At 42.9% G+C, this 18,565-nt stretch overlaps 1 protein-coding gene across 5 annotated transcripts in view; it reads right to left on the reverse strand.

The window, feature by feature from the left end:
* Nucleotides 1-11,298: 11,298 nt before the first annotated feature.
* Nucleotides 11,299-18,565, reverse strand: part of FARS2 (phenylalanyl-tRNA synthetase 2, mitochondrial) — a 232,258-nt gene continuing 224,991 nt past the window's right edge. For all 5 annotated transcript variants that reach the window (XM_039550221.1, XM_039550218.1, XM_039550220.1 and 2 more), the window contains one exon: nt 11,299-11,786. In XM_039550221.1, the coding sequence (XP_039406155.1) occupies nt 11,648-11,786 (139 nt within the window). In that variant the 3' untranslated portion in view covers nt 11,299-11,647. The remainder of the gene's footprint in view (nt 11,787-18,565) is intronic.

Below are 18,565 nucleotides of genomic sequence, written 5' to 3' on the forward strand. Positions count from 1 at the left end.
GGCACTACTAAGAAAGGTAGGATTTCTAAGGTGCCTAAATGGAAAAGGAATAGAAGTCATTCTTTCATAAAATAAGGAAGTCTAGAAACAAACACCCTACTGAAAGTCAAATACTAATCTACAGTCTAAGACCTGGGACTAGTTGAAAGGTTTTAGACTGAAAAAATTTACATAAGAAGGTTTAGAAAAAGAAAAAAAAATTGAACCACTTCACAGGACTGTTGCAATTTTGGCAGCTCAAATGTGGAAGCTGCTGGTGTAACCATTTTTTCAGCTGCCCCAACACTAAAAACCTGCAAGCCCTGGGAAACCCAGATCATGAAGGTTTACAGCTACTGTAAAGCTGAAGACTGTCACATCAGTTTTTTATAAATAAATATTTTCTTGGCTCTGTTATTTTGGAAGCAGGAGAGTGGCAGAATTTTGTCTCAGGCCTGAATTTGTGGGTTTTTTTGATGAAACTGAAATTTCTGGTGGATAAAGTGAGAACTCTAGTGCCAAACAACCCTTATGAATAATATAAACATTCAAAGGAAAATTTTTACTGATTTTCACATGACTAGCTAACAGCTAAAAGGACTAAATCTGTAGTGACTACTGAATAAAAATCCTGGATATTGGTAAATCTGTCTAAAATTTAGAGGTAGCCAAACTGTACAGTACCTCAACTACTCAGTAGTAAGTGGCACTTCATACAGGAATGTTTTCCACCTTCATTAACAAATGGATATCATTCAATTAATTGTGGAGCTATCAAATATTACATTAAACAGTCTTGCAGATTGTGTAAATGAGAACAAACAATTTTTAATGCCATGTGAGTCAGTTCCATGGTGAGCATGTGGCTCCAGAAGGATGACATGTTCAACATGCAAGTTCTTGCCTGGCTCATTTCCGTCCTCTTTCAACTGAGATGACTCCTCAAGGCTGTTGTCTGAGAAAGTCTAATTTCATGAGTGATAAACAATGCAGAACATTTGTATTTTGGCCACTTTCTTTCAGATTTGTGACTGCTTATTCAAAAAAAAAAAAAAGAAAGTAATTGTTCTTCATGTGAATGACAACCAACACGTCAGTTTAAAATTACAATATTAAAACCAGTTAATAATACATATTCTGCTTCTCCAAACTGCCTGTTCTGGTTCCATACATAGACCATACTATTTCGCATTTTCATATTTTTCCAATCAGACCCCCTTGTTGTCTTTGCTGAAAGAAAGGGGATTGCCCTTGTCCTCCAGGAATTCAGAGTCTGAAGTCAGGACTCACAAGAGGGAGATAAACACTACACAAGGAGGCCAGTCCAATGTGTCTCAGCTCAGGTTCATGCTCATTCAGCAGACTTCTCCCTGCCCACCCAAAAGGAACCAGGGAACCCTGGTCAATATTCCCAGATCCTGCTGCTTTAAAAGCAAAGACATGGGGAAAGGCAGTTGCAAAAGAAACTCCTGCCTAGATAATTCATCAGTTAATGAAATTCTGCCAAACCAAGACAATTCTTCTACAGTTTCAGTTACAGAAGTTACACTTTATACCCCATCTTAAACTGCTGCCATTAAAACAGGTTGTTTCAGTGCAGTGGTTGCTGCATTTCAATGTCAGCTACAGTAATTTCATGCATCACACATGCACACCCTCAAATCTGAAATGTGCTCTTGGATACTTGGGACTACCAAGACTCTTTAAAAATATGTCATTACCATAATCATTACTTATGTAACAATTTTCTCTTTTCCATTTGCAATGCTGTTTTTGAATAGTGCCACTGGCCCTTTCCATGACTATTAGACAAAATCTACAGTTTTTTTCTTAGTTCTTACAGTTAATCTTTTTGCTCAGTTTTATCTCCTTGTTACCCCCTAAATTTAAAACCAGACAAAACTCATTACAGACAGTATTATATCCTAGGAGCTAGAAATGGAAAGGATCTATTAGATCATCACTCCATCCTCCAGCCAATTTACACCTGCTCCCTGGATTACCTTCCCTAATGTTTTGTCCAGTCTGGCTTTAAAAAGGGCAAAGCAGTTGGGCTCCTTCCCTTTCCCTTGGGAGGCTGTTTCACAGCAAAATACATCTTACTGTCAGGAAATTTTACCTTACATTCAGTCTGACTGTCACACCATTAGCCCTCGTTATATCCCTGCATGTCACACCAAGAATTCCGCTCTCATGCTCGGGAGAGTGGGAGGCTGTTCGTGCTCATCAGAGCGCTGCATGTCTCACAAACCACACACTTGTTAGTCATTCCTGAGCTGGGCTCTGCAGCAGTTTTATTTGAACTCATCTACCTGTGCTTCCACCTTTCCTGATCAACTCTGTCACTCTCCTCCAGAAACTTCCCAGATTTGTCAGTACCTCTCTGGCCTGGTGTTGACTGTACCGGTAATTTTGGAATGTGGGACACCAGGCAAAACTAGATGGCAAAGCATACGTTCTTTTCAACACAGCTTAGCTAAACTCAGCTTCTTACCACAGAAGTTCACATGGGTACAAGGGGAAACAGAATTAGTGAATGCAAGAAAAATAATGCATTGAGAGCTCCTACATCTACAATCTTGTATGTAAGAGCCTGGACTGCCAAGCTATGCTCATCATATTGAGACAAGAACAAAATGTTATTTGATAACTTGATGAAAAGCTTTCACGTACACTTGCCAGCCTTTCACAAGAGGAAATGTATTTCAGACACCACCACGTGAATCTCAGCTCTCATGGCACCCCGATGCCAGCACTGGGGGTGCGCACTTGGCCTTGGTGCAGGGAAGGACCAGAGGAAGCAGGGGCACTGCTGTTCTCAGCACTCTCATGTCTGGAGAAATGCCCTGCAGGGCTAAGCCTTACCACTAAGCATTTCATCCCCTTCCTTAGAGCAGGTCCAAGGTGCCCAGGAGCTCTTGACTGGGAAAATGAAATCTTCTGGAAGACCAGGCATGCTAAAGCCCCAGGCAGAAACCACGTAGCTCCTGACACAATTTCAGTACACACACCAGAGATCCTCGCAGAAGGCACACACACAGAGGACCAAGGTGCTGTGAATGTGCTGCCAATTGCTTCCTCAGCCTCACTCAACGTGCACTTTGAAAAGAAGAGGGTGGAAGTATTGGGAAAATTAGATGCCTGGTGACCCTCCTTGCCTCACAGTTTCCTTCTTTCATCCTTTGTCTCTCAGTCACTGTAACACTTCTGGTGGCGAAAGCTTCCAGTGTAATGCATTAAATGCCACTGCAATGCAGAGAAGCAGAGAAATGGGGCCTAATCCTAATCCAGTGCTGCAAGGATCACGTACAGCACCAAGGTCCTCCCCTCATTCCTGAGGGCACATGCCACCTGCAGAATGGGGCTCAGGTACTGCATCAGAAATCTGTGAGACCAGGCAAACCCTTCAGTTTCTCCAGCCTTCAGTTCATGTTTCTGATAAATGTGTATCATTTGATCTTCATTGGAAAAATGTTTCAAGATCCGTAAGATCTTGTAGGAAAGCTCAGGGTTACAGTCACTATTAAGAAAAAGTCCCACATTTATGGTCAGATTTGTCCCTCCCTTTTAGGTCTGCCACTGAGTGGGAGGGTTTAATAACAAGCTGTTCTACCCCATTAACAGGGTGTGCTTTTCCAGAGAGCTTTCTGGACAGAGTCCCATACAGGATGCTCTGGTTTTTCTTACAAAATAACTCAATGGAAGGTAATGGTAGGAAAGCCACTGGGATCACCATGGGCCATGGTGATCCCAGTGTTTGGCTCAACATTTGGACTGTAGAGGTGGTTTCCAGGTGGAGATGGCCATGCATGATGCCACCTGCATCCACACTGGAAAAATCACCTTTTCCCTGCCAGCATGAAACAGTTGCTCTCTGAATGCAAGGCCAACTGTCCCACATGGATCATTTCACATCTACTTCCCTCTGGGAAATGTCACTACTTTTCTTCCTGTCAACCATGTCTCCACTGGAACATCAGCGCTAGGAGAGGCACTCTTCCAGCTGACTTCCTTCAAAGCCCAGAGAAGGGGATAGCAATCAACAGACCCTGTAGGTTAAGAGCCACTTTCCCCTCTTTGCCCCATCCTATGCAGAGCCAGAGCACCAGGCACAGAAGGTGTTAGGGAATAAGCAGAGAAGGCACAGCCAACGACTCCAGATGTGTGACCAAACAGAAAGGAAGCCATAAAACTACCAGGCAATTTTCCAAACACGAATGAAAGAGCATTCAGTGGAAAAGCTGTCCTCTGTTGGAGCCTCACAAGCTGCACTGATGTGGAAATGCTACCATTGCACAAACCTGCTCTCTAGTAAAGATCAAACCTGACTTCTCTGCATAATTTTTAAGAGGCTAGATATTTTTTTTTTTGTCATTATGGCAGGACATTTAAGTAATTCAAACTTCTTTTATAAAGTTGGCCTTTCTATTAAGTCACCTTTCTTCCCTGGAGGTGGAAAAAGACCTGCATTGTCACCAGCAGCAGGTGTTGCACAGGAGCCTAAAACAGATGCAAAAAATTCCTTCAGGCTGAAAAAAAGTCTCAAGTGGGAAAGGGAGTTCTCTGCCCAAAATTTGATTGATCTTTGAAGGGAGAGTTCTCAGAAGACTGTTGGCTCTCTGACAGCAGGAGGCACCAGAAAGTATTGAATTTTTCTAGGAAAAAGGTGATTTCTGTGTATCGGAGCAAAGCAGCAGAGAGAAAAACCTCTAATCAGACAGAACATAGGGAACAACAACCCTGCTTTTGCATCCACAGCACAGAAATGAGACTCACATAACCCACTCTGATTTCATATGTGCGTGACAAACAAATAACCTAGTTTGGTAAGGTTCTGAAAATCTTAGCAATGCTGGGCTGACCTCCTTGTTCAAACATAAGAAGTAATGCTGCAAGACCAGAAACATCAGGAAATAATTTAATTCTCAATCAAATTAAAATTTTTCTGTTTCTAGCAAGTGGAAAGAAAAGTGATGCAGGCTATATAGCACAATAACAGCAGCTTGTAAACACACAGAGAAGGCTGCTGTTATTATTTATCAAAAATATATTTGCAATCATTTTCTGGAAGTACATGCAAGGGACCATGCTGGGCATCATGTTCTTACTCATACACCTGAACTTTCAGTCAGGATACACCTTATTATGCCTTCCTTGCAGCCCTGCTATTTTTCTGTCTCCTTGCTCAAGGAAGCAAGGCTGTGTGCAATGGAGATGGATGTTCAGGCTTCCACTGCCAGTCACCTTCACTGACTTTTGAATCCAAATGCATCCATGCTGGACTTCAAGTGAGGGTCTCTGAGGCATGATGTTCTGGCAAGCTTTGGAAAAAACAGCAGCTGAGAAGAGACACCCAAGCATTAACACACATACTCGGGGAGCATTGATCTGTTTTTCTTGGCCCCAGCGTGAAAACGTTCTGAGCAAGCTTCTGGCAAGGCAGGGGGTAGTGACTGGGGCACTGTGGTAGAAAGGGGAGAAGAGCTGAGGTCAGGAGTCATGGGAGGGAGATTAACCAGAATTTAGGAGATTGTCAAAGAAAGGAAGTGCTTTGGGGCAGGGCCCAGGGAGGTAGGCTTATGTGTACTGTGAGCATAGGACAGGAGTTTTAAGGCAATCAGGCTCCAACCATGTTGCTGTGGAAGGCATGACGTGTGCTCAGAGTCTCCAGTGTCCAGGCAAGAGCTTCCTGGTGGACACTGGGCAGACATCTCTGGAGAGCTGTTTGGTGATCCCAGATGGCTCTGTTCCTCCTGAAAGACCCAGCAAGTATGTGAAACCCAACAAGAGGGGCCTTGGTGGGGGTACGGGTTAAGACTTTCGACTTGAGTTTGTCAATCATTCCCCTCATGATCTGGGAGGCACAAACGAACCTACGGACCTACACTTCCATTCCCACACATTTTACTCACTTCCTATACTGAGATCTGTCAATAATGACCCTATGAATGATCATTAGTTTCTCTACCACCTGTGAGTAAAGATTTGGCATGAGAATCAATAATTCCTTGAATTAATCATCAGTTACAGCAATAACTGATGACCAAAAAGCCTGGGTGTGCATGTTAATTATTTACTATGTGTCTATGCAAAGGCAGGCAGCCGAAATCACATCCGTGCCTTCCTGGAGCATGGTGGTGAGGAGGATAGTTCAGCACTTTGAGCCCAGGACATGAGTGCCTTGCTTCTCAGCTACCCTGTGATCGCTCCCTAAACCTGCTCCCCTCCCGAGAATGACACCAGTGTCACCACGGCTACTGAGTACCGGGTTACAAAATGTTTCAAGTGACTAAACATTTGGACAGATGCCTCAAGTTTGGACTTTCCATCCTGCACAGACATTGTTGAAATCCCACAAGCAGTTAATCATACCTGTTGGGGTCTAGTAAGTTTTTAATCCTGACCCCTGGCCTCGATGTGCCTCCCATCTGTGGATGGAGATGGGAGTAACCATTTACATGCATGCAGCGATTCTGCTGAAAAATGGCTGCACAGGCAGCACATGGCGAGATGCAGCTAATTGATGCTTTGCTGCAGCAAACACCAACACAGCGCGTCTGGCTGTGGCACACGGGGAAGCTGCAGACACTAAAATAAAAAGAGAACAATCTACTGCCCATTTAAGTGGCAGCTGCTCCGGATGACTGCAGTGCTGCCCAGCAAATTACTGAGGAGGCAGAGGCGCAGTTCCCTGGACCGCATGTTAATCACCTGCATCCAGAGGGTGAGCACAGAGAGTCCCTGCAGTAACGCGGTGCGGGAGCACGGGCTTTAGGCTGTGGCATAATAAATCTCCCTGCCTGCAGCCTGGCACTGTTTCTTCACCAAAGTTATACCAAATTTCAGCAGCAAGAACTGTATGAGAAAGTAAGCAAAACTGAAAAGAGAAAGCAAGGTCATGTCAGAAGTCCAAGTAAAAAAGGCAGATTAAACCAGACTCTACTCAGTTAACAGTGGGCATAAATAGAATAACAGAGGCCATCTGACAAAAGCACGAAAACTGCCAAACATTTGAGTGCATCAGATGTTAATGATGATCAAACCTTATACAACACATTCTGGAGAAGTCAGTGCCTTCACCCAGCATATGTCCATGCTCTGTGTTGAACTGCAATTGTCTCCTCTGAGATACTCAGCTTAAAAGTCTGATGCGATTGTACCAACATTTAAAGCAAGTAATAAATACCAAAGACTGGTTTCTTGTGTCCCCTACAAATCTGTTCAAGGATCTCACAAGACTGCTTCAGTTTTGGTTGCCCTTCAGAGACAATGTTCATGTATCTTAAAATTTGATCAGGAGGTGTGTAATTAGTCAATATGGCCTGTTCTACACAGAAAGCAAATCTGTTTTACAGAAACAGACATCTCTGAGCAAAGACACACAGCAGACAGTAGCTGAAGAGAGCTCTGAGCTTTAAAAATATGGCTACTTATTTCAGAGCTGAAGTACAAACCCATTTTCTCTCCCAGATGGTAACAATTTGGATGGAGATAGTTCAGCAATACCAACTAGCAAGCCTCAAATACCCAGCACAATCATTTTATATGCTCACACTGAATCTGATAGAATGTCCTTGTGCATAAAACTGCTTCTGTGTGTGTTTGGGGTGGTAGTGGCAACACAGAGTGCTTTCTGACCTTGGCTTAACCAATGAGCTCCAGTGAACCTTCAGTCAACCCACAGTGAAGACAAGGTTCTTTAGTTTTGCCCAAATATGAACTCAATGAGACAGACATAATTCTGCTTTTCAGGGAAGACTCCCTGTGTTTACTTCAATGAACCACCAAAGATTCCTGTCTTGACTGCGAGTTTCCCTGGGACAGCTGAAATGCACCAATCACTCAGATAAAAACTACCAAACACACAAAAAGCCCACAGCTTTTTTTGGTTTTCATTTTTTTTTTCAAAACAAAGCTAATCCCTGAATTATTCAAGGACTGAGACCAATTTGTCAGTAGTTGAGAAATCCAATACAGGTGCAGAGTAAGGAGACAGCAAATTCAGTGCTGCAGTACAGCCACCAGTTGCAGAAGGGACAGCAGTTAGCGTTCTCAATGGAAGGGAAATGACTACCAGTGATTTACTAACATAGTTTGGATTCTCAGTAGAAAACTGATTTCAGATTTGTGCAACTGTTTGACCATGGCTGGCAATACCATGGCAGAGGTGACTGCAGTCTCAAGGGTAAAAACACGGAGCCATTTCCTGCCTATCTAGATCACACCACCTTTCATTGTAGCACCTTTAACAAGAACATCAGAACCAGGTAAGACTAAGTGCACTGTAAATCTGCTACCAGTTTACTGGGAAGATCCCAAACTGGGTGTTAAAGCTAAATCTTTAGTCTTTCAAGAATCACAGAATCACAGTAGGAACAAAACCAGCATTTAGAACATTTAAACAGTACATACTGTTCAGTCACACAAATCTCCAGCCAGTACTCCTGTAGCTTCTTTTGCTACAATTGAGTTTTTTCTCTTGTATTAAAGGATGTTGATATAAAACCCAGAGGCACACAAAAACACACACAGAAGTAGCCAAGAAAAACAAGAAGCAGTGCATTGTGCCTGTCACTAGTCAGTCAGCATACCCATTAATTACTCAAATGCTGCTCCCCTTAATATTTCCACATGGCATGGTATCACTTTGATATTTGTGAACTCATCCCCCTTTACTATACTTGTAGCTCATCCAAGGTTGGGGAATATTCATGAGACAGATTATAGGGTAGCAGAGACCAGCAAGGGATCTTACCTTGGCAGCGACGTTGTCCTTGGTCTTCAAGCCAGTTCACCTACCTGTGTGCTAAATATGTCTTGAGAAAAGCTAAGTGACAGCAGTGGGTAGCCTTTCCTTTGACAGAGTTGGTCAGTGACTGTCCCAAGGACCTTCCTCAGTCACACTCCCACCAGGATCAATCCAGTCTCTGAGGTCCTGTTGGCATCCTGTGTCTCTGACCAGCAGTAAAATAAATCATGGCTTTTACAACCTTGGGATTCTTACGAGCTCTCTGTTGGCACCCACAAGGGATCATATGACTTGAGAGTCTACTGCTGTCCATAGCAAATTTCCTCAGTAAAAATTAATGTCAGGCTTTGAAGGGGAAACCATATTTTCCAAAGGACAGCAGCATAAAAGCACAACACTGATTCCTTTTGATCTGAGGTCTGCTTTGCTACTTGTGGTGAATCTCTGCCACGACAATGGGTCTTTGGAGTAGATTAATCCTAGAACATATTTGAGAAAGGCTTACCGAATCTAAATCCAAGTATTTATATTCTGCTCACAGCCAGCCCATATGATTTTACAGGCCTTCATATGGTTGAATCACACTTGCTTCTGAAGAGGCTATTTGGTTTTTTAATCTTAATGGTTCATGTTTTTGCCTGAAAGTTGCTCCTATGAAAATTCAAACCCCAGAAGATGATCCCTTGGTGTCAGGTCATCTTCAGGGAAAGCTTTGAATTTCCCCCTTATCCTACTAGCCTGTGAGATTAACCTTTCTGTTTCAAAGGATAACACTACTCCACCAAGACCTGGCCGTTGCAGGAAGCCCATGCTCACTGGAGTGCAGTCCAGACAGAGAATCATAGAATTGTTTAGCTTGGAAAAGAGCTCTAAAAACATTGAGTCAAACACAGCTGATGTTAGTGACTGGATATGGGCTGATCCTAGAACATCCAAACTGCCTTGCAAAGCCAGACATGATGTCCTGTGGCTGCAGTGAAAAAGGCTCAATGTCCAATCTTCTCCTCGCTTTTCCCAGATTTCTATGTCCCCAAAACTGACTGATCAGAATCAGAGAAGAACTGAAGGATTTGGGGAGCAGAAAAGGGAAGCCTCAGTAATTAATAAATTAAAAGGGAAATCTTGTGACCTACTTCACCACAGATATTCTCCTGTTTTCCCAAGAGACTTTGTTCTTTCATACAGCACACAGGTTACATACTCTCTCCACAGGCAATTCCATCAATTAAGATCCACATAATCTAGTGCCCCATGTGGCAGCATCAATCAGGCCTTGTCTTGGAACAATTACTGCTCAGTGAAGTTCAGGAAAGTCCTCCTCCTCCTCAGGTCCTCACTGAGAATTCTGAAAAGGTGAAGGACGAAGGGGACTGAGAAACATCAAGTGGGCTAGGCTGTATTTATGGATCTTAGTAGACGATGGTTTAAAAATAACCAAGTAGGTTTTTCTGGTGCCTAAATGGCACCCATTCTTTTTACCTTGTAGAAAGTCTAGCATATTGTTTTCATAATCAAGTTATTTGGATAACACAACAGTGATTTAGATTAGGATTTGTTTACACAGCTAAATATGTTGAGTAATGAAATTAAAATGAGCACTCTGCTTCTGTCACATCTGCAATAGTAACTGTCTTCTTACAGTTGAGTACAAGCCTGCTGCACAGATGTTTCTTGATAAGGTATAAATCAGTGTTAGATGCTGTTTGTTGCAGCATTTTTACCGCCTTCTTCCCTGAAGGAGGGAATGTTGCCTGCACAGCAACCAGATGTGACCTGCAAGACTGTATGAAATACCATCACAAGCCAAAACCGGTCCCATATTCCGTATCAGCATCTGCAATGGCTCAATCAAGTGTTTATCAGATCATTTGAATACTTCTACAGGCCCTAGCATCATACCACTGCCAGAATTTATTTATTATAACCTGCAATGAAAAAGGCAAGCATCCTGTAAAGCAACTGGCACTTCAAACAGCAGAAGATCCCATTTTAGTTTGCTTTCTTGCCTTAAAGGTCAAATTTCTGAGCAGACACTGCTGCCAGAAGGCAAGATACTGTGAGAGATCAAGGCAGCTGCTTTTCAGGGCATTGTAGGGAAGAGTTTCTATTTACTGCCATCCTGCCCTAGGTGATATCAATACTTTGATGGTGACAGGGGAGGAGACTTGCACTGGTGTCTATGCAAAGAGAAGTCAGACAAGGGAGCTTCTCCCCTGGTGAAGGCAGCACAGCTTGGAGCACCTCACTAAGCTCTGCTCAGCTCTGTGGGAGCAAGAGGATCTAACAGGAAAAACTTGCCAATGACCCAGCATTTGAAGACAGCCAAGCCTGGCCCAAGCCACACTGGCTCCTTTTCTGATGAACACAACACCCATGGGCTCTGAAGGTAAGAGAGCCAAACTTCACAAGATGTACTTCTTGGAAGGTTTCTTGAAGCAAAATCTGACATTTCTTATTTATAAAAAGAAAAGCTGGGTGGGGGGCAGGATGGGTTTTTCTTCCCTGAGCTAACCCATGTCTCTGATTTGCTTCACTTGTTACACGGACAGAAGATCCTGTCAACACAGAAATAATGCCAAGTATTTACAGTTTAATGGAACCCAGGGACCAATTAACAACACAGAAAACCACCAGGCAGTGTATTTCTTATCGTAACAGGAGGGAAATCTTACATTACTGCTGTTCCCCCATTTCTTAAAATAAAGCACCAGCGCTTTGTCAATGATTTCTCAGTAGTAATGTTTATTACCTGCCAGTTTTACCATTGCCCATTTATCAGTCGCTTTCTATGTTCAGTCACAAAACCCCTCTCTTTACTTGTGACCTAAAACCATCCCCAAAAATAGAAGAAAAAAAAAGAAATAAAGAGAAAAAAAAGAAAGAAGAAAGCAACTGTCCTTGGGGCTCCAGAGCAGCGTTCTAGAACCTGCCCTCCACCCCAAGCTCCCGAACTGCTGACTCCTCAATAGCTTGGTGGATGCGATGCACCTCGTCCTGCGTTAGCGTCCTCTCTGGGTGCCGGTAAATGATCCGGTAGCAGTGGCTGACCTTCTTCGTCCTACAAAACACAAACCAAAAGAGGACTCATAAATACATGTGCCTACAAATGCAAATACATGAGGCCAAACACTTACTCTCTGGATCATTTTTATTTGCGGTCTAATTTTGCTCCTGCTGCTTGAAAATCACCTTAATGCTAAAATACACAGTTCGGAGAGGCGGGACTGAGCTGAATTTTAATTCTGGCAGAGGACTTTGCTGAAGTCCACCTTGTACCTCAAATGGTATTGTGGTGTGGTAGCTTCTTACCAGAGCAAACAACCCCGGGAGGAGGGCTTCTTACCCTGTGCTATGGAAAGTAAGAGACAAAGAAGAACAGGGAATGATGGGGGGGAAAAAGTATTTAAGAGTTGCTGGCTAGGCAAAGACAAGTTAATGAAAAATCAGGACAAACCATTAAGTTGAGTAAAAGTGAAAAAAATCTTCTCGCTCTCCATCGAAAGCAGGCAGGAGCACCTAGTTCTTGCAAGGGCATCTCTGTAATTGCAGTGCCTGTGTTACTGAATTTAAATGGCAGTTGTGGCATCCTTTCTAGTTTTGAATGGAGCCCACACAGCTTCTTCTTTCAAAGGTGAACACCCACTTCTGTAATAGAGAGAAAATCTGAGGGGAAAAATAATGGGAAACCAGAGAGTACCAGGCAGAAGACGCTCCCAGACTGGCAGAACTCTACATTTAATGGCACACAAAGGCAGTCAGCAAGCTTTGGGTCATCTCTCCCCTGAAAATTGTTTCATGTTAGAACCACGTTTATGTTTATCACTGCTTGATTAAATCTAAGGTTAGATGTGTTCATCCACAAACATAACTCTCAAGATACTAATTTCAGCCTTAAATCCTACTAGAAACAGGGACAGGTAATTTTTACCTCAGAATAGCTGTTTGACACCAATTTTGTCCCACCTAATAAAGGTGGGAAGTTTGCCCTGCTCCCACTGGCAGTTTACAAAAAAAAGGCTTCTTCTAATTAAAGCATTCCTCCTTTTTTGTGTGCTCTGAAGATAAAGCAAGTTAAATCTGGCTGGAACCTGAAAGGGCAAACTGCATTTCATAAAATGTTAAGCTGACTGCAGTTAACTGCTAAAAGCCAGCCAAAAGCCAGCCAAAAGCTTTCCCTGTGTGCAGGTTAAATGCTTCAGAAAAGTGATCTTTAAGAAAAGAGGGGGAGGTGTAACTGTGGGGATGGTGTTGCTCTGCTCTGCTCCACCTCTTCAAAGCAGCCAAGAGGACAAACCTGGGGGAAGCAAGTAAATAGAATAGCAAAGATTTGGTCAGATGCTGTGTTGCCAGTAAGAAATTTGAGTAAGAGAGAGAGATAATGCATCGGAGCTCAGCAGAAACAATTTTCAAAACAAGGCTGGCAAATATCCTTAGAGCTGGTAGTATTTCAGTTTTTAAAGGTGCTACAGGAATACACCTGATCAAAAACATTTGCAAATTGCTTCAGCTGGAAGTCTGTTCAGAAGGTGTACAGTCACAGGGTTAATCCCGAAGTTTTGCAAATATTGGGAATATAACCCATGATGGAAAATTCATTACCATCGTTAAATGGATGTAAGCAAAAGTTTGCTTAATGTAGGTGTAGCTACAGCACTGCTTCTTCACTGGCCTTGGTTAAATGAAAGTGACGATTACTCCCGACTTAGGTGTTTCTGCATCCCCCCTCCCTCCATCCTAGTGAGTAGTTCATTCCATAACAAATTAAATATGGCAGACCAGGACAAATAGTTTCTTGTGGGTGTTGTGGAAAACAGTAGCTTTAGGAGGTATTTAAATCAGGAAAAGGTAGAGGTTGTAGAGAACAGTTCTGCTAGCTGCACCTGAAGTTAAGCATTGGTGTGAGAGAACTAAAATGGGAATTGTATTAAATGTAATTAATCTAGATTTAATTATAGGCAAAATTGAAGTTGTAACTACTAATACAACATGGCTGGCTACACATAACCCAACATAACATGGATGCTACACCATATGCTACATTTTTCTCCCACCTTTTAGCCAGGTTTATTTGCATCTCTGTTCCTAATTGGAAAGAGGGAGTATAAGGGTTCAAACCTATTTCAATAAAAGACACACTGCAAGTTTCAAGCCTTAAGCATTGTTTCCAGAGTGCCATTACTAACTTTTCAAGGGAGATGGGGAAGAACATTTATTGGCTCTTCCCTCCCCTAATACTTCCCCTGCTCCCAAATAAAGTACTAAGACACTGCGATTAATCCCTGCCATCAGCTGCAACTGGAAACAATTATTGTCAGCAAATAATACCTTTGCTCATTCAGTTTCTTGCTTCCCTTTTGTTCTGCAGAGCCAAAGAGTGTTTGCCTACTTTAAAGACGGCTCTGCTAATGCCTAATGAAGTCTCTGCTGCATGTCGTGCTGCAGCCTTGTGATACAGAAGCAGTGGCTCTCTATCCTGAGAAATAAAATTTTAAGGCCAAAACCTGCAACAGCAGCTTCATGGGGTAAAAAAAGAAGGAAAAAAAAAGGAAAAAATTTGGAAGCTTAGCAGTGAGCACACTGGGCTTTATTTACCTAAAGTGCACCGCCAGACAAGCCCATGCGGTTGCAGTCACGCGGACTCCTCTCCCATTAGGCTTCAGCTGATCTTAGTGTCACAAGTCTCCTCTGCAGCAGCCTGCGGCTTTCAGGTAATGAAACGCAGTGAATACAGTGAAGCACTTCTCAAAGGGATAAGGAAGATAGGGATTTATTCTGATGCCACAGGAGGAAACAGGATACAGACTGTGGACAAACACTGGAGTGAAACAATGCCTAATGCTCTTTCATACAATTTTTGGAGGGAAGAGCTTTGCCTCATGATTTTCAGGAATTGGCACACAGCTGCCGGCATGTGCTAGGAAGCTGCTTCCCTGCAAGGTCAGAGTCACTGCATGGGGTCCACCTGAAGGTCACTGTATGTGTTTGGGTATTTCAGCCTGATACCTAAGCACAACAAGAAATTAAGGGGTCTTAGTCTGCCACTAGTCTAATAAAACCAGTATGAAAGCTACCTCACCCTGCTACCTGGGCTAGAATGAAAGGGTGTGGTAGGCAACAAAAATCATTACATGTGTGTTAGCTTTCCCTGCATGGAAAACCACTGAAGGATGCTTTAAATGCAACTTGGCTACAAAGCTGATCCCAGAATCTACCAACAGCAAAACAGTTCAACGTTCTAGGGAATCTGTCTCAGGCATTACGTAAGACTAACCACAGGGTCATTTGGTAACCAAAATGTTGCGTAAAGAATAAATGCCTGGCATTGGCATTTGTCTCTTCCACATGCAATACCACAACAGGAATGAAAATTTCTCCATCTTGTACTGGAAGAGGGAGATAAAAGGGGCAGCAGTGAGTGGGAAACCCCCTACTTTTTAACTGTGTTCTACTTTCCATCTGCCTTAAATAAAGCACAGAAGCACAGAGAGTTCTGTATGGAGGTTACCCCTGCTCTTAAGTGGTGAGGACAACACAGAACCAAGACGTTTTTCTAGAGAGCTGGATTTACTTTGAGGAACAGAAAACTAGAGATGACAATCACCCACAGCATGAAAGAGCAAAAAAGAGTACCATCTCTTTTGTATGCTGAGCAGTTCGCTAAGCACTACTACTCACCATGATATCTATACTGCACCTTTTCCTACAGAATACTATTTAAAATGAAAGATCTACACACACATGTTGGGGTTTTAGTTTAGTCCTAGTTTTTTTCCTGTTAAAGGAATTTTTTCCCATATGCATGTTGCTAGGGGACAAATGGCTGTACTTAGGAAAGACAAAAAGAGCTGCCCATTGGGGGTGGGGTGGGCCTGGCTACTCCTTTGTTTCACCTGGGTGTGGGGTCAGTTTGCTCTCGGCGTTCTCGGGGAGAGGAGCCTGGTTCTGTTCGGCCATTTTTTTTTTCTTTCTGCGGAGAAAGATCCCAGGACCCCCGGCCCACCTTCCCTGCCCCGCCGCTGATTGGAGCCTTCGCTGCGCTGTAGCCGTGCTCGCCCTGCCTGCCCAGACCTCCGGGGGGTTCCCCGCTTGGATACATCGTGTCTGCCACCCGGGATTTGTGCTCATCCCTGCCGCTCCAGCCTGCTGCTCCAGCCTGCCGTTCCAGCCTGCTGTTCCCGAAGCTCCAGCCAGACACCGGGGCCAGCCGTCTGGGGTTTGTGAAGCCTTTGTCCCATCCCTTCCCGGGATCCCAGGCCACCCGTGCCGCGTGCTCCCCGAGCTCGCTCCGGAGCGCCCCCTGCAGCCGCGGGGGAACCATCGCACCTGCCCTGCTCACCGGGAGCCGCCAGCGCCCCTGCCGGCTGCGAGCGGAACTGCACCCGAGGGGAAAGGGCCTGACAGCCGAGAAGGCTGGCACTGGGTTTGTGATTGCTGTTATTGCCAGAGTTGTTGTTGTTTTGTTTGACTGGTTATATATAAAAGAACTGTTATTCCTATTTTCCACATCTTTGCCTAAAAGCCCCTTGATTTCAAAATTATAATAACTCGAAGGGAAAGGGGTTACATCTGCCACTTCAAGGGAGGCTTCTGCCTTCCTTAGCAGACACCTGTCTTTCAAAACCAAGACAACACAGTAGTGCAAGCATTTGAGATTATTTTCTCTCTGTTAAGTGACTCATGTTAATGAGGTTCTTCGAGGGTGTCCCTGCCATGGAAATGTGTATCCTATATGCCCTCAAAAGATTCATCAAGTAATTCCCTTACATAAACCTTCACAGAGTACTCAGTGGCTGCAACACCCTTCACAGAGATCACATGCATGGAATGACCTCAGGGAAGAGAAAAGCTTGTTTTGTTTGCAACAATGTCCTGAAAGCAGTGATGATGGGAAGAAATGAATAAACTATTTCATATTACCAGCATCCTAATTGACAAAATCATGCAGGCTGCAGAGCTTTGGTTTTGCTTTGTGGCTCCAGCAGTTCGAGAATGGTTCACATTTTAAGTGGAAATGGGGAAGAATATTAAACTGCAAGAAGATGATGTAATTACCTGTTTCTTTTTGTTTCATGCTTTCAAACCATATCCATCTCTATGATAGTAGGCACAACTGCTAAATATCCTACTATAAATTTTAAATTGACAAATAGCACTCTTTGCTAGAAACCACATCATGGAAAATGGCAAAAGACTTGTGCTGTATACCTTACCATCAGTGGCAAATACTTCAATTACCATGGTGATAGAATGTAGCAGTAATTCTCTGAACAAAGGTCTTTCCCAAATATGCATTCTCATCAGTCCTTTCAAATGCTAATACTTCATCTCTCTGGAAGAGCATATTGTACACACAGCCTATTCTTAAAAAGGGACATGTTTTTGTTTAAGGTGATTTTGATGCCAGTGAAAGGCATTAGTATTAGTTCATCTCCAGAAGAAACAATTATTTTAAACCCACAGAAAGTAGGAAATGGTCATTTCTCTTGCATACCTTCTCCAGCTGACACCTGGCAGAAGGGTGGTTCAGCTTAAAAAATAGTCCAGGTCAAGATATGCATGTTGAGACTATCAACTTAATTTGACCACTGTGGATTTTTTTGGTGGTCACTTTAAAAGAGATGTATGTTCACTGACTGATGATTGGACTGAAATATTATTCTTCTATTTCACAAAAATGAGACAGTAATGGACTTTTTGCTCTTTTCTAATTGGACTTGGTGAAATCTGTATCTAAACACCAAACCTTAAACCTGCTTGACCTTTTCATTCTTTCTTTAGTATTAATTCCATTTTTAGCTTCTCTCTTCATGTAGAAAAAAAAAGTCAAAATTCTGTTAGTAGCCAGATTATTGAGAGAGATAAAGAGCATAGCATGGGATACAACAGCAAAGGACATAACACCTTCTAGTTAAGATAGTGAAAAGTGGATGAAAAATGAAAGCACTTGGAAACTTTTCAGCTTCTCAGTCACTGGACACTGTTAGATAGCCATAAGTACAATCTAAGTCATTGTCCAGTATTCAAAAATATTGGATTAATTCAAAAGCTTTGATAATTTTTTTCCTTTTCTGCCTAAGTCTATCGACTAATTTCTTGCATGCAGGAACAGATACAAATAGATAAATAGTGAAAGAAATCTTTCACAGGCACCACTTGAAAGTTTCCTGGCTGTTAAAGGTACTCATTAAATGTTTAATGGAACAGTTCAAGCAGTTAGTTTTGCTTTGGCTGAGCACTTTGGCCCATAAACACCTTTTCTTATTTCAACAGATCGCCACAGTTTGTTGACAGAGGCCAACAAAAGAACTACCATGAGCAGTGCAGGGCTCTCTTCTGCTAGCTCTCAAGCAGAGGGAACTCTTATAAACAGACTGAGTTATACAAGAAACGGAGAGAGTATTTCCCTTGTGCACTGTAACAGTCCTCTCAGTAACCAGCCAAGGATACAGACAACCCATCTCAAATCCAAGCACTTCCTATTAAAAAGCTCTTAAGTCTCACAGCATCAGAAGTAATGGAATCCATTACATGCAGGCAGCAGTGAAATATCATTAGGGTGAAGAAGAAAAGTACCATTCTCCATTATACTAAAAAAAAAAAAATCTAGAGTACCCACAGGATCATAAGCTAATTGTAACACAGACTTTTGCTGCCACTGAAGGGCAGAGAAAACCTACAAAGCCTTGGGATTTGGGATTGTGTTTTTTCTTTTTGTTTTAAAGACAGTGAGTCATTGATTCCTTGAAGAAGGCAATGATCAATGGTTGTAAAGCAGGTATGAAACCATTTCTCAAGGCGATGGATTCCAGCATTGGTGATGACTGCTTGTCCTCCAAT

Source organism: Corvus cornix, chromosome 2 (genome assembly GCF_000738735.6).
Source record: "Corvus cornix cornix isolate S_Up_H32 chromosome 2, ASM73873v5, whole genome shotgun sequence".
NCBI lineage: Eukaryota > Metazoa > Chordata > Aves > Passeriformes > Corvidae > Corvus > Corvus cornix.